This window comes from Cimex lectularius, unplaced genomic scaffold, assembly GCF_000648675.2.
Source record: "Cimex lectularius strain Harlan isolate CLEC.00 unplaced genomic scaffold, Clec_2.1 scaffold122, whole genome shotgun sequence".
Lineage (NCBI taxonomy): Eukaryota > Metazoa > Arthropoda > Insecta > Hemiptera > Cimicidae > Cimex > Cimex lectularius.
This window is the reverse complement of record NW_019392735.1, coordinates 169,401-186,126: the sequence shown is the minus strand read 5'-3', so window position 1 is coordinate 186,126 and position 16,726 is coordinate 169,401. Positions and strand designations below refer to the sequence as shown.

General features: G+C 36.8%; 1 protein-coding gene across 4 annotated transcripts in view; it reads left to right on the top strand.

Annotated features, from left to right (window-relative positions):
• LOC106662279 (rap1 GTPase-activating protein 1) overlaps positions 1 to 16,726 on the top strand; it is a 378,158-nt gene that overhangs the window by 338,192 nt on the left and 23,240 nt on the right. For all 4 annotated transcript variants that reach the window (XM_014386258.2, XM_014386257.2, XM_014386256.2 and 1 more), the window contains one exon: positions 14,449 to 14,655. In XM_014386258.2, the coding sequence (XP_014241744.1) occupies positions 14,449 to 14,655 (207 nt within the window). The remainder of the gene's footprint in view (positions 1 to 14,448; positions 14,656 to 16,726) is intronic.

Genomic DNA, 16,726 nt, shown 5'->3' with positions numbered 1-16,726 from the left:
AGTAAAAGAGGTTGTGAAATTGAAATATTCCCATCACAAGAATAAATCTGTATAAGTATAAAAAAAGTTGGTTGCATAAACCAGATTTAAAAGGCACAAACTGACCACTGAAGAGGACGCAGTGATGAAAATCTTCTGACGGACATATTGCAGTGAGAGTAGACTGACCACTATGATCAAAGATGATCAAGCAACAGGACATTTTCAGACCAAAAAAATTACACAGTAAAGGTACGTTACAGCCAAACAACCCTATCAAAAAAACACTGCATCTTACTACATTTTTAAATGGATTTAAATTTTTTCAATAATTCTCAATCTGAGCCACAATAGTGTAGATTGACCCATAGAAAAATATCTATTTATTCTACCTAAATGCGCTTACTCTGGAACTGTTGTGCCAGATTTCGGCCTAAAATAGACTACGTACGTAACGAAAAGTTTATAGTTAGTAAGAAAAGACAAACAGATCTACACATAAGATGACGCAACAGGGAAACTCTTCTGACGGACAGAATTCAGCGAGATTTGACGCACCAAGATGATCGAGCCATACAATTTTTATCTTAAGACTGCGTCTTGCTACAATTTTTATTTGTATGAAACAATTTGAAAACCTTGTTAAGCTTAACCTACATGCGACCAGCTGATTGTCCATTAGAAAATTTTGACAAATATGCTAAAATGCGCTTACTCTGACCAGTTATTCTAGGTATGAACCTATACCAAGTTACGTAGTAATAAAAATGTTTTATTTAAGAACTATCAGTGTTATTACATAGGTATTATCCAAATTAATATTAAGTTATAGCAATAAAAATTATTTCAATTATTGTGAGATTTCGCCATGTTGTCTGCGGGGTGATGAACCTGCAGTTTGTCCTTTTCGATCATTTTGGCGCGCATATCCTCGCAGTTACCTTTGGTGGTTGGTTTGTCTGTTATTTTTTGCTTCTATATTAACCAAACACAGCAACGAAGATGGTGAAAAGAAGAAACGTGTCAGTGAGACAAGAAATTAGAAGATTACCAAAGCGGAAACGATCAATCAACAGGATCATCACCTCGAGAACTGATTTGTATCTGTATGTCATATTTAAACTAAACCACAAAATTCTACACTTCATATATATATATATATATATATATATATATATATATATATATATATGTACGCTACAGCCAAGCAATTCTAGCATATATACTGCTTTCTTAAAAATTTAAATTACTTTTTTGTTAATTTGAGACACACAAGTAATCCAAGTGGATTGCCATTAGGAAAATATCGACTTACTCTACCCAAACACTTACTCTGACCTGTTATACCAGACGTGAACCTAAAACAGATTACATAGAACGAAATGTTAGAAGCCCAGTGATTTGTGAGAAACGGCCTCGTCAAGTGCGAGAGGTTAGACACTAATGAACACCCCGAACGACGTTTCCCTCCTCGGCTCGTGCAAAGATGTGAATGGTCCACAATCCATTCTCGTCCTTAGTTCAAGCCCTGTACTTTAATTGAAAGAATGTGAATATTTTTAAATGGTAACACATCTCAACCGGACTCATCATAATTACAAAAAAAATATCATATCAGGGATTTTAAAATTTGTTTTACCACGGTACGAATTACCACTATAAACCACATAAATGTAGTATGTTCTTTATACCGATCATTTCGATCGACTTATGTTAGCTATTTTGGTATTTCAGGAGTGTTTCTTCACGCCATCTTCAATAGTGGGTACTTTATCAACTTTCGCATAAGATTGAAATAAAAATAAAAATTAAAACTCGGTTCAGTAGAGCGTGAAAATAAAACAAACTATAAGAAAGCACAAACCCCAAGAGTTACAGCAGAATTTAAACGATTACAAGCTTTTCGAGAAAGTGATTTTTCAAAATAACACATTAAATCCAATTTGTAAATCTACGAAACCTAATGCACCCATAAACTATAGTATCTACAGTTAGTCCTTAGTTTTTAACTGCAGTTTAGTTTAAAGATTGGCGTTCTTTTTCTTAAATGATAACACATCTCATGGACTGGACTCATAATTACAAGAAAAAACACGCTAGGGATTGAGATGAGAAACGTGTGTTTTGGATCTCGATGGCCTCGGTCCCTCCTATATCATTAGAAATTTTCTGCCATATAGTATTAAGAAGATAAAAGTAAAGGAAAGTTGTTTTAATTACACGAATAAACCAATTTTTCGATGAAATGCCGGGGAGATATCTTTTTCATCGTTTTGATCGGTACTTATCCTATTAAGTATCGGCAGGTGGAGAGGACTTTTTCCATTTTCAAGTTAAATCCGTTATTAATGTGGCATTGCCCACTATTTCACAACACTTCAAACTTTAAAATGTGAGGTCTGAGAGGTGATGAACCAGTCTTCTCCGAATGTTTCAGTCTGTAAGACTCGTTTCGACTTCAGTATTGGGTTTTAACCAAAATTGTTATTAAAAACTAAAAATGCCGAAAAGCATACGACAGACTAAACCAGCGACGATAGGCGGATCAAAATGAGAAAAGGCTTATTATCATTCTTGTCTGGACTTTTTAAAACTTCCAGCTCATCTTTCAGAGGTTCTTTTCAAAATAAAGCTGTCCCTACGTACACCTTATTATCAAACCTCAAAATCCTATCTAACCGACCAATGCTTCAGAGTGACATGTGAGGCCGCCGTCCCACACAGGAGCATTCTTGGTCCCATCCTATATACAATTTTATATTGCTGATCTGCCGAGACAAACCAGCATGTCCATATTACCAACCAATGTGGACGGTACTGCTATTTGATCTCCCAACTCCAATCTTACCCAAACCACCTCTCCATTATCCAGGAACATCTTGAGCTCATTGAACAATGATACAAAACGTGGAAATGAAGCCGTAACAATAACCAACTATCGACATCTACAATACTTGGGCTAAACTTAGACAGTAGACTGAAGTTGACAAGAACTAAACAGACTAGGACCGAAATCAGTCATGACAGTAAAGAACGAACCAACTATATAAAACATTAGATCGGCCTATTTGGACATATGGAGCGGAAATGTGGGATACCAGCAAACCATCTAGCTTCCATCGAATCCAAGCTTTCCGATCAAAAGTTCTCAGAAGAATTCAACTAACTCCTTACTATGTCCCCAACTAACCACAATATCCTTTACATTCCCTTCATAAAGGAATTGATTCCAACCCATCCTAACCCTACTGCTCATGCCCTTTCCACTTCGGCTCATCTCAAGAAGCCACCGCTTCGCCTCAAACGACAATGGCCTGAGCCCGATAACAAACTATGTGCCAGCATTGGCAGGCTTCTTCACAACACGTGTCCTCCGGGTGCAGTAATGGCCGTAGTGTTAGTGTTTTCCGCGGGATTTTATACCATTAGAACAATTTGTAAGGTGTTAATTTATGTACAACTTGCAAATAATTATTATTTAAAAAAAAAAATTTTCTTCAAAGGAACGTGTTTGTATCCAGTGATGCGGTAATCTATACATCCCTTAATAATTCAGTATTACTGCTTATTTCTTCATTATTGCAGGTATTCGGTTGTCACGAATTTTCGCTAATTTGAACAGGGCTCGGCCCAATTAGCTCGTAATGATGACGGCATTCTAATGTAGTTCAATTTTCATAAAATCATCAGCCTGACGCGACCGGACGATAAAATTTAAAGTTTATTCACAATAAAAAATTCAAATGTAAAAAAGAGAAAAATAATGTGAAATAAAAATTCAAAGAAAGATTGATAACTGAAAATTATTGCAAGGCTCAATCCACGGCAGACTCAGTTCGACGAGGCCAGGCTGAGACATACGAGGTCAGCCATCCAGCTATAAAATCCTCATTTTATGGTAATGTTTTATATACATGGAGGTTTTTACGTTCTTGTTATCCTTTTATATTGAAAAATCATCGAAAAAGTTTACAGGAATAACTTTTTTAAAAGGATTAATTAAACACAATCCTAAAAGCGATAATGGGCGGACCAGAAATAATCAAACGGCTTTCAACCGTTCATTGACTCGACCGAGTTCGCAATTTTACTAATTTGTACAAAACGTTTATAAGTTCTCCGCTTTCACGGTTGTGGTTTTTCAAGGAAAGCTGCTTAGAGAAATGTCGCTAAGGTTGTTATTTTTTGCGATATGACGGGTTATAATTTCTAATAGTAAATTATAAACTTGTTTTTATTAAGGAAACTATTAAGAGAAAGAAATGAAATTATCAGCTGATTGCTGGGGAAAGTGAAAGGTTTTTTATGCAAATTTCAGCACTCGATGAATCGTCAAAAGTTAAAAAGTCAAATCTGAGCCTTCGGGCATATTCAGACCTTTGAAGTGTCAAACCCACGAGTTGTAACATTTTTGACTGAGAATTATTTCTTTTTTAAACTTTTTCTCCAGGAGAATTCCATTTCGAATTTTCATGGCCAGCGATTCTCCTCGGTGCTATCATTTAGAATTGGAAAAAAATCGTAATTGCAGGGGTGTCGCCGAGCCGAATTGAGAACAATTTTGGATCGGTCCTTCGTCCTGTGCAGAATCCTTTAATGGAGAACCGTCAAAATAATGCCAATTGACACATGCAGTCAATTGTTCACTTATTGGACTGGCGGCGGTTTTCAAATACATGTCACCACGAGGCTTCGCAGGATGCTCTAATTACACAAATCTATTCGCCGAGACGGTTTCCTTCGGTATGCGCATTGTTACGAGAGAAAGCAGGCCGTTGCCTCATTTCTAATTACAAAATCAAAACAAATTACTCGAACAATTGAAACAGCCGGCGAAAAGTTTCTAGACCCGATTTAGCTGTCAGCATTTCAAGCAGAATTGTCGGCTGTTATTCTGCTCATTTCTTCAGGGCATTGCTTTAAATCATGGCGAACTGAGGGCGAACAGCGATAACAGGCGGACCAGAAATTGCCAATTTTGACTAACGGCGTATCGATTTCATCCATCGTGATTTCCCTCAACCTATCATCACATTAATCGCCAAAGGTAATTATTGAAACGCAAATTATTAAATGTACCTATTTTTATCTTGGATCGGTTGGATGAACAGTGAAAAGCGATCGGTTTGGATCAGTTTAATATGCAATGTTGCAAAGTAGTTAATTAAATAAATCATTACAGTGAAAAAAATTAAACGTCATAACCGACAATCAAGGATTAGTCATGTCTAACACAGGGCAAATGATTAGAACCAATCTTTATACAATGACTTAATAAAAAAAAAGTAAAGCTTATATAATACCAGATTAACAATATCTAACGAGTGAAGTGTAAAATGCCTTAAAAAAATAAAAATCGTTTACTGGAGTAATTAAAATCAATGCTATAGAGTGTTTATGTTGGTAATAAGGATTTCGCAGTTATAAGGAAGTAATTTATAAGAATTTATAGTTTTTTAAATAGATTTTATCCAAATCCATATTTATATCAATAATACTTCATTATTGTAGACCTGAAATTTTGTTATTACCGATTATTTTAGTCTGTATTTCGCCGTGTTCAGTGTGTTTTATTGTTTCGGTTTTTTATTTTTAATTAGTTTAATGTTTTGAATGATTTAAACTATGTATACAAGCTGTTGTTAATTGCATGTTTATGAGCTTTTTAATGTTTTGCATTTGTCACGATTATATATTTCCAAGTGTGGTAGTATCGTCATTTTTCGTCCTTTTTGTACCCTTTGCAGTATTTGTCCCTACCTGTGTTGTTGAGGGTTTGTGATGTTTTTTTGTGAGGTGAGTTGCGTAGTCCGATTTTACTCATGTACACAAAGGATCTGTGACCTTTTTATATTACTTTTATTTTTCGACCTAACTGCCCGTTGTATTTGTATATTTTTATGAAATGGGTTCCTTTTGTCAATCTTTCTCTCGGAAGTTTTCCAACAGTGTATATGTGGCGTCAGGGTTATAAACAGGGCGAGGCAAGGCGCTCCATTTTGACGAAATCGGCCGTTGTCCAATAAGTGTTGTTGTGTCATGTGAACAAACACATGAGGTTAACAAAATAAAGTTGCCCTAACATCAAGAAATAAAATTGTACGTAGGTTTCAAAGTGCCGTTCTTTTAATATTAAATACAACACGGCGTCAGGGTATAAACGGGGCGAGGCAAGGCGTTTCATTTCGACGAAATTGCCGTGCGCCCAACGCGAACACAGGTTGAAATTATAAAGTTGCTCCATCAAGAACTTGAATTGTGAAATGTTTTGAGTGTATAGTTTTTTCAATATTAAATACACCGCGGCGTCTGGGTTATAAGCAAGGAGATTCATGACGACGGAATTATCTCTGTTGTAACGAAGTTCAAATTCTGACTGGAAATTAATTAGTGCGGCTTTTTCAATGTCCTTTTTTCAAAATAGCTGTCATTGACCGTAAAAATTCATAGATGGTGCGACTTTAGGGTGTTAAGCCGGGCGAGGCGAGACTCCATTTTTTTTATTTCTTGCAAAGTGTACCATTGTCAAACATGAACAGAGCGACGGTGTTTTAATGAAAAGTTAAGAATTATTAAAGTAATAAGAATTAATATTGTGCAGTATAACGAGATATCAAATAGTCAGAAAGTTATCATATTAGCTGGAAGTAGTTTTGAATCTTCAGTGTAAATGTTGGAAATAAATTTATCTATTCTGTCACAAATGCTGTGAACAATCACTATTTAGTGGGAAATGAAATTCGCAAAATCTTATTACACCTTACCACTAAGAAAAACTAACGAACCTCTATCGGGAGTTCCGTATGGAGATTGGCTATTGCTAAGTAGGACGATATTTCTTTGTTATAGTCATGACCCAGATAAGACCACGCCTATGTGTCGTGACCCATAGTTGGATTGCCTTGTTAACAAGGGGGTGAGTTCGGCCAGGGGTTGAAATGTGAGGGGAGGCACGAAGAAACCGGCCGTGATTACGGCTTGCGGCCTAAGCAAAAAGACGTTGGCCGAGATAACCGATAGCCTCGCCTGTCATCCCGTCCTCCCGACTTTTATTTTCACCTCATGACATGATTCCATTCAATTAAGCAATAAAGCAATGAAGAAGAGCAATTTCATGCCTTGATGAATTAGCCCGAGCCGATTTTAACCGTCCAATAGGACATTTTTTAATCATTTTTTATTTATGATATAAAATGTTTCTTTCATTTCCTATCAACCTTCTTAATAAAACAGAAGCAAAAATGTTGTGAAAAACTACTAAATAAGTACCAAAGTACCACAGTTTGATCGTTCATCATTCCGACCGATTTTAGTCCGCTAATCCGTTTTGGTATGTCCAGAACACTGGCTAGAAAAGTCTTCCTATTATTTCACTTGAGCGAAAAAAGGACAAACCCCGTACACACTACGCAGACATCTCATGGAGAGTCACATTCTGTTCGGTTTGAAAGACCTCCAGTCAACAACGGTTGAAAAAAAAAAAAGGTTGGCCAATCATGTCGATCGGCCGACTTTTATTTCAACACAGGACAAATTTGCTTTCATTCTTTCTGCCTGTTAAATTAAGAGTGAGATCCAGGGGCCATGGCTATTTTGTTCAGACCGGTTTTTATCTGAACTTTCAGCTTACTGTACCCATTAAGGCTTCAAAACATTTAAAATACTAATTGTCATTATTTTAATACAAATTGGCATTCCAACACGTCAAAAATCAATTTAACATTCAAATCTATGAAAACTCTGACGCCCTCTCTCTCTTTCTCTCTCTCTCTCTCTCTCTCTCTCTCTCTCTCTCTCTCTCTCTTTCTCTCTCACCTCCTCTTTATCATCCTCTATCTATAAAATTTCTTTTTCACTTTCTGTTTGGCTGGATGTCTATCATTTTCTCTCTCTACCCCTCTCTCCTTAAGTTTCTCTCTATATTTATATATCTACCTCTTCCCATTCTCTTTCACTTTCTGTCTACCATTATTTTTCTTTCTCTCTTTCTCTCACACACATGCACACCCACACACACTCTCTCTCTTATACTCGCTCTCTCACTCCCTGTTCACCACCTTCTCTCTTACGTCTCTATTTCTTTCATTTTTTGTCCGCCTGACTGTCTACCATTCTCTCTCTCTCTCTCTCTCTCTCTCTCTCTCGTTTATCATCCTATATCTACAATTTCTTTCTTTCGAACTCTGGCTGACTGAAAAAAGTATAATTAATTAAAATAATTAGTAGGGACAATTATGACTACTAAATACACTTATGGATTATAATTAAACTTGTTATATACATTTCTTCTTACTCACTTACACAACAAGCTTTGGTTTCATTTGAATAAGCCAATTTATTCTCTTTTCATAATATTTCTGTACAGTGGAAAAGGTCGGGAGGCCGTTATAATCAAGGGTGGATTGCCGCGTTTGAATACATATCTAATAATATAACACACACCTAACGACTTGTCGTCAACCGTATTTGGAAGCAAGGAAGAAAAAACATCCAATGATGCATGCCGACTGTTTTAAAAAATACATAACCATTTATTATTGAGCTGGTTGGTCGTTGGAATTCATTGATTTGATGTACTACAAGTGGCCTATATAATTTATGCAAGAAAAAATCTTCAACGTAACGGTATACTATGGACATCCAGTAGTTAAATTTTATAGAAAGATAAACTTCAAAATAAATTTTTGTTTAATTTAAGTGTACACATAGATATATGGTGGTTTGGACTTTTTATAGCCTAAAGGGTAAAAGTTTTTTAACATGACGATGAGTAAGATAGTCATCATAGCTTAGATCATCAATTTGCATAACTTTCTTCACTTCCATTTAACCAGGACGAAACCGCAAGGCACTCAATTCTTGACGATTAACTGCCGTCCGGTGTGCCTCTCATTTGTCCTTTTTTTATTTAGACCAGAGTTTCTCTCCAGTCCCGCGTCACATTAATGAGATTTCGATCACGGAAAAGACTTATGAAATCGTAAGACACGAAAACCCAGCGAGGGAACAAAGGCTCAACCCAGAAACGGGAACTAAAAAAAGGACTAGAATTTTAAAAATTACCCTGGAATCTGTTTAAAAAAGAAACGTGACTTCTGACAACAATGCAAAGAGCGCTGCTTGTTATAAATAAAATGTGCGAATGCTGAGGAGAACGGGCTCGTGATGTGAGCCGAACGTGTCGAGACCTTTCAGAAAACTTTCACTGGAACGAAGGCCGAGTCGGTCAACCTGCGATGTAAACCGTTTCGGTTTTCTCTCCTGCAAGACAAAATCGAAACGCCGATTCAACTTTTCAATTACTTTTATCCGTCCGTTAACTTGGATTTCCTGTCGGGCTGACTGCTGTTCGAACAAAATTCGTTGGAGACTTTTGCCAAAATGCCATAATTTCAATGTTGTGTCAAAGCATCAATGACGTAACGGCTGTAACTTTTGCCAATAAAGGAATACCTAAGTACAATTGTTCACTTACACTGCTGAGTTTTTGGATCTTATGTGGGCAGAACAAAGGTTTTTGTCGTCCCGTTAACTGCTTAAGAAAAGAATAGCGTCCGGGTGTTGCATGGCATCCCACGCTTTTTAATGCTCTTTTTGGATCATAGCCTCATACGAAGCTGAATGGAAAATGTTCATGACTTTCCAAGGTTATGAATAAGAAAGTGCGTCAATATTAAAAAGTCCAATTTGGAACTTACAGGTCATCTCTGTTAGGAAATCAATCTGAAATGTTCTGTACCTGTCGGCAGAACCTTTTGGGGAAAAATAATGTAACGCGAAACCAATTTTCAAAAGCGTGAATAAAAAAAATTCAAGTATCCAGATGTTACTGACCGAGTGATAGTACGTCCGACTCGTGTTTCCACGCTAGTGGTTCTGGGTTCGAATCCCGGCATAGCCCAAGATTTTTTATAGAAAAAAATATGAAATACGTATTGTAAATGGTTTGACCTGTCGTCAGCGGCCCCCAACGGGTAGTTGGACATTAAACCCTCCTATATAAGAGAAATTGTTAGAAATATTTTATATTAGGTATAATATATTTAGAACCCATTGTGAAACTACAGATTTGATTATCTCCGACCATGCCGGTTATTTTCATCACATTGTTTTTCAGAATTTCTCCATATTCAGTGGCCACCACTGGCCAATAGACAAGTTGGTAGATAATAATATATTTTAGGAAAATTAATAATCCTAACTAAGAAATTAAATGGTTCTCTGTGATTTTAAGTTACCGTAAGTTGTGAGATGCTGTACGCCGGGGTTTAGAAAAGACGATTGTAAAGGCTTACCAATTAAATAATTTAATGACACCAATAATTACAGCCGTGTTACAAATTTGCAGAAATGCTTCGGTAGACCACTGTCGAGACTACAAGCTCGTTAAACCAGAATCGTATTTTCTTTTTGCGTTACCGCTCGAATAAAGATAACGATCCGTTTCTCGGGCAAGGGATGAAAATTGCATTCTCTGGCCTGTGTTAGTGAATAGAAATGGACCTGATTTTTCCTCTATGACAATGCAAGGCATCGTATTTCCCCGAGTGAGTGGCAAAAGGTGGCACTTGGGCTGGGATGTTATCTCACCCTCCATAATTCCATATTCGTCGGGATTATCGGCTTCGGATCAATATTCCGGCTGAGATAAATTATTTAAATAAAAATCGACAAGGGTAGTCCGCGTGGTTGATTATCTCCGTTCGTTTTGCCTGGACTTATCCGTAACCACCCGTCCTAGTCCTTCAGATTGCCTCCGGATAAAATGAAAATAAATAAATGACGCCGAAAGATTAAAAACTCAATCTACGCCTTATTTTACAAACGAAAGACCCTGAAGATGGTGCACAAAGTCCTGGCAGAAAAGGTCGAAGAGAATCAACTAAGGCACCCTGGGAAAATTTTATTGACAGTTTCTCACGATAACATGAATTCGAAACGCGTCCGAGATGATAATTATGCTGAAGGGGTTAACACTATCGAAACGTCTGAACCAGTCAAAAGTGTTCCTCAAATAAATAAACAGTGTCAATAAATGCTGATGACCTCTTGTTTCTCAGTCCTTAGTCTACTTCATAAAAATGATTCCAGCAATTCTTCTGGCACCTTTTTTTGTTTTTGGCATAGTAAAATGTCTTCCACATTCCGATCAAACGCCGTGATTGTTGGTTGTTGGTTTAGGCTGTATAGGTTGGTGACACCTTCTGTGGTAACTAGATAACAGATGATCAGGCATCAATTTGACCTTTTAAAACCTGATTGGCTATAACTAAAGAACTAGATAATGATATGCGAATGTAAAAATCTAAAACCTTTTCGCATAAGCAGAGATGATCATGATGATGATGCTAAGAGGATAGCGGGAGTTTGGCATTATCCAAGGACTACAGCCTTCTGGCTTATTGTAGTTTTCGTAGTATAAGTTCCATAGTCTAGTTCAATCGAATCGATCTTTCTTTAAAGAAGAAGATACCATTGACTGTCATTATTACCATTTTCCCTCCGAGTCTTCTTGCTACTCAAGGTTATGTCTACATTGAGCTGATGCTTCGCATTCGAACATGCTGTATATTCAGGGATTTAAATTACTCAACTTTAGTTTTAGCAATTTAGCCCTGAACCCACAACATCGTTGGGAATGCCTGAACGAAGGAGTTTCCCCGCAAAACCACCTCAACCCTCGACAAAACTTTAAAATTGTTGGTGGCACTTTCTCAGATACTATTTATTGATCGGTGTCCTTAATACTTTCAGTTTTTACCCAGTCTAACCGTAGAAATGTGCTTGCCTGGTTTGGTTAGGTTTAATCATGATTTTACTATGTCTGGCGCCTATTAGTTTTTGTAGACCCATTCTGAGATGGAGTATGTTTCATGTTGTTTCAATTATAGGTTCAGCGGCTATTATGACCTTCCAGTCCCTTCTCGGGCCAGTTCGTTGGCTCGTCCATTACCCGAAATTCTTTTGTGCCTGACCAAAATGTCTGGTTGTTATCCCAGGACATGGAGATTTTGAATGCATTCACTGACTATTATGGTGTAACGTTTTATAAGCTGATGCAATTTAGGGCTGCGTGGCTGTCTGTTCGCATAAGGATTTTTGACCATATAACCTCCTGTAAGATTAAGGCGCAAGCAATGATGTATTTTTTGAAAGACAGACATGTATTTTCCTACTGAGTTTGGTTGCTCTTGTATTGGGGCTTGCGCAGGATGATTTCCCCCTGACTAGTATGACAATAACAACTGCTTCCAGATTCCACTTCTAAATATTAGCATATCTAGCCATCCACAATACGTATGAGAGAAACAAATGGCAAACAATCAATTCAAAATGTGTTTATCAAAACTCAATTTATTTTAGGTGTTGTGTTTGTATTCTTCAGGACAAAATAGAAGACTAAATTCACGGTAATACTTTGTAACTTTATGGTAGTTTTCCCGGTTCCATACTACAGGTTAATCACCTCGCAGTCCCCTAAGAGTAAGCTTACATTTGATCAAGATTAGTTTATAATACTGTCAGATTTCCATTTGATCTTTAACATGTGTTTGTAAAGTTCTAAATGAAGACCTTAAGATATGTATATATGGTAATTTCACGTGTTTTCTACTAAAGCACACGTTATTTCACACTAATTCTGATTTTTTAGAGTATACTGCTGAATACCTCCATTGTATTTAATCCTTATAGCGTAGAAAATTGCCAAGGAAAACAATGGTGGTTTGGTTTCATTAGGCCTCGAACTACAACATACCGACCCTTGTTTAAATTTGAATAATTATAAAAGGTTCTCAACTAGTCAGAAAAACCCCAGTTAAACGACATACGGTGGCTTATAATGTCGACTCATTCGTACCTGAGGATGTGAATTCAAATAAACCCACTTTCCGCCAGCCCTGTGTATTTTCATCCGGTGGAAAATGAGGGGGTAAGAAATCCTATTATTCGGCTTTAAAGTCCCTTTCCCTTCATTTAGAAATAAAAGTGACGCCGGGGGCATAGCTTTTTCCGTGCATAAAACTTTCCTTTTCCTTCCCTTTTTTCTCCCAGTACCGAGGAATATTTTTATACGATTAATTCAAGAAGAAAAATTGAACTATATAAACTTTACTGTTTCATGTTTCATCAAAAATTGAAATGAAAATTACTAATGGTGTTAATAAATTTTCTTTTTTATTTTAAGTGATTAGTTTTCTTTCGCGTGACACTTAGGGTAGAAATGAGCCTGAGATTCGCAACATTTTCTATGTAATAAAAATTACACATTTACAACCGTCTATTATGACCACTGTGTTGGTAAACAATCACATTTTCGAATCGTAAGTGGGTCAGGTGCACGAGTAAAATCCGTCCAAAGGAAAGTGTTCCCTTCTAGGCACACGAATGATGGATTAGTAAGTAACGGTGAGAGCGAGTGCAGTCAGAGCAACAATAAATAGCCTAATATTAGCCCGGGCGGTTTTAAAAGAGAAACCAGAAGTTTTATTTTTGAAAGCGGGCACTCGGCCAAAAACGCCGCGATGTCAAGAACTTTTTCCGGGTTGAGGGCGCGCATCTTGGCCACATAAAAAAACACCATCGAGAGTAACCTTTGAAATGAATGAACTCCTAAAAATCTATAATGAAATTCTTTTTACGTTTTAAATGTAATTCATGCGTCACGCACGCAAATGGAGGAACAAAAGATATACACAACCGTGATTAATTTGCCCATCGCGATGTTCTTGAAGTGGTCGTTCATCCTGTAAACAGCCTCCTTTTAAGGCCATCGTCGATCGGCTCATTGAATATCCTTGAATTTGTTTAAAACTAAAATGGAATTTAAATAAAATGCGCTGAATGAGCAAAGAATAAAATTACGTTAAATAACTTATACACCATATTTGGACCGCGGAGTGTTTAGGGCGATTGATTCTTATTTGCCAAGCTAACGGTTCTGGGTTCGAATCCTGGCATAGCCTTTTAATTGAGAATAAAATAGAAAAAAACCGTTGTGAAGAACCTTTCTTCCGCGACACCCAGTGGTAGTTGTAGCTGGAAGTAGATGGTATGACAGGAGTTACTTTTACTTTTCTAAATTATTATTGGGTAATCCTATTTTTATTGTTGATGCCATGTCACTCATTATGATCATGATATAGACAAATAATTCCTGAATAGAACTAAATTTGGGATGATAAAAAAAATTACTGAACCAAACTTTAATCAATTCTAAAAATGAAATATAAAACATGTGATACTAGTTGCCTAAGTAGAAATTAATTGAAGTGCCATACCGTTCTTGTTGAGGGGGCATCGACATGAAAGAAAAACCAGTACGTGAAGGAACGCGGAATGAAACTATCTTAAAGATGGTAGTCAGATTGTGCTAGATATGCAACCTGAAAGTTTATAACACACCTATTTACAAGCAACAATTGAATAAAAAAAATGGTTTTAATTTATTTTATCTGTTTTATGTTTTAGAGTTGCAGATCGGAAGAACGTCGGGAAAGGACGACAGAGGGGAGCAGGGAGTTGCTCGAGAGGGTCCTGGAAGGTCCTGGCCCTTATCCTTCCGTGGTCCTTCCGAACGGGGGTGGCTACTGGGTAGATTCCGGAGACACCCCTCAGACGTTACCACCTTCGACAGACCACCAACCTAAATATTACAGGCACCACTTCCTAGGCCAGGTAAGAACTAGTAATTTTCTCATTTGTACCAAGGTGATGACTGTTGTCTGAAATGTCAAGAGGGTGAAGAGAATTGACCTTCAACATGTAAATCTATTATCTGTTTCTTTAATGTCAGGAGGGGCCGGAAATTAAAAAACAAATTTCAGACTCTTCGTTTCGGTACGAAATACCACCAAGTTTTAACAACAATCGATTGACTAGTAAGGCTTGTAACAACTGCTTTTCCCCCACCGGACATCGAGTTCGTTGAGAAGCCATAACGGTTGCGGTGTGCTGAAGCCAATTTTGGAAGTAGCAAGCACCACTGACCACAGCAAAACAATGCTAGCATTTTTAGGTTTAGTGTGATATCGAATTACTTTAATGGTCAATGTGTTAATTATATTTTATATGGCGGAGTAATAAAAATAATACCGAGTTCAAATCCTCCAATTCTTCAATGTTTTATTTATTACGTAAGGCGATTAGAAGTATTGTCTAATCACCACATAATAATAATAATTTGTATTGTTAACAAACTTTACCTTAGCGTCCACTAATCGTTTAAGAACTTTATAAATTGTATTTTGTTAAAATTGCCAGAGGGTAATTTTTTATACTTATATATATTTATGTGAGACATTCAATGATTGATCTGTAAATCGCCAAAATTCGACTGCTGTTATAGTAATTAAACTAAAGAATTTGAAAAGTCCTAAATCTAAACATTCAAAATATTAGTAGATATTGAGTGTAGTATTATTTAAAGCTAGATTTTTTTATATAATAATACACAAAACGTAAAAACTTGTTTCCCCATCCACTATACCGATGCCGCTGTTCTGCTAGGCTACATCCTTGGCGCCATTCTTTATTCAATATACATTACATACATTCAATTCCAGTCAATTCTTATATCAACTCCTCACATACGTAGATGATATGGACACATATGTAGATGATATCCTCTCAGCTAATGCAGATCCAGTAATAGCCTATAGAACCTCCAGGGCCATCTCTGAAGAATGGTTCAAGAAATTAAAGATCAAAGTGACTAAAACCAAATCCCAGCAAATTACCTTTGCACTTATCTACCCCAGTTTACTACAATTATGTTCCTCTCCCAGTGATCAATTTCGTTCACTGTTTCGGATTTTATTAAATTGACAAAAGACTTACTTGGACCTCATATTTGACTCAAAAAAGTAAAACTAAACCGAAGATATAAATTATTCAAAAGACTAATTGATAACGGTTTCAAATACTTATGGCAAAATAACCTCTTCTTTGCGCATTACTATAACCAATCTGGACAGAATTGAACTGTGGTGTTCAACCAAGCATTCGAACCTCCAAAGAACCGAGTTCCAACCTCTTCACATGATATGTGGACGATACCGCCATCCTCTCAGGTAACCGCACCCAACAGTGGCCTTCATAAAGCTCCAGGACAATGGATCAGACTCAGTGAAACCTAATCCTAGCAAATCACTTCCCTTTCGCCGTGTCACTTCTTTTCCTAACTATTACAACTTAGTTGCTCTCCCAGCCACCAATATCATCCGCCATTACAACCAACCAACCGCCCTTTCCTACATCCAACAAATCCAGTCGTTCTTTCAATTTCACACATATTATGTGGACGTAACGCCTTTCTCTTAGCTATCCGATACCTTCAGAAATCTCAACGACCATCTCTACTGTTAGGCAGAATGGTTATAAAATGGAGGATCAAAATGAACGAAACTTAATCCCAGTTCACCCCTAGCTGTATCGCCTTCAATCTATTACAACTCTGTTCTCTTCCAAGGGGCTAATGTTGTCCGCTATTACATCCAATCTGTTTGTATGGAAGTGGTTACTCTTAGCTGTTCAATTTTTACGTAATAATTAAATATTATATGCAATAACATGAAAAAATAGCAAACATAAAACTTAAGTTAAAACTGTAGAAAAACCGGTAATGAATAAAAAAATGGTCAACATTATTCGTCAACTACTTCTTTTATGGTGTATAAATATGCTTAAATATTAATGCCCTCCTGTTCATTCAGTGATTTACAAATCTGTCACACCAATAAGTATTTTA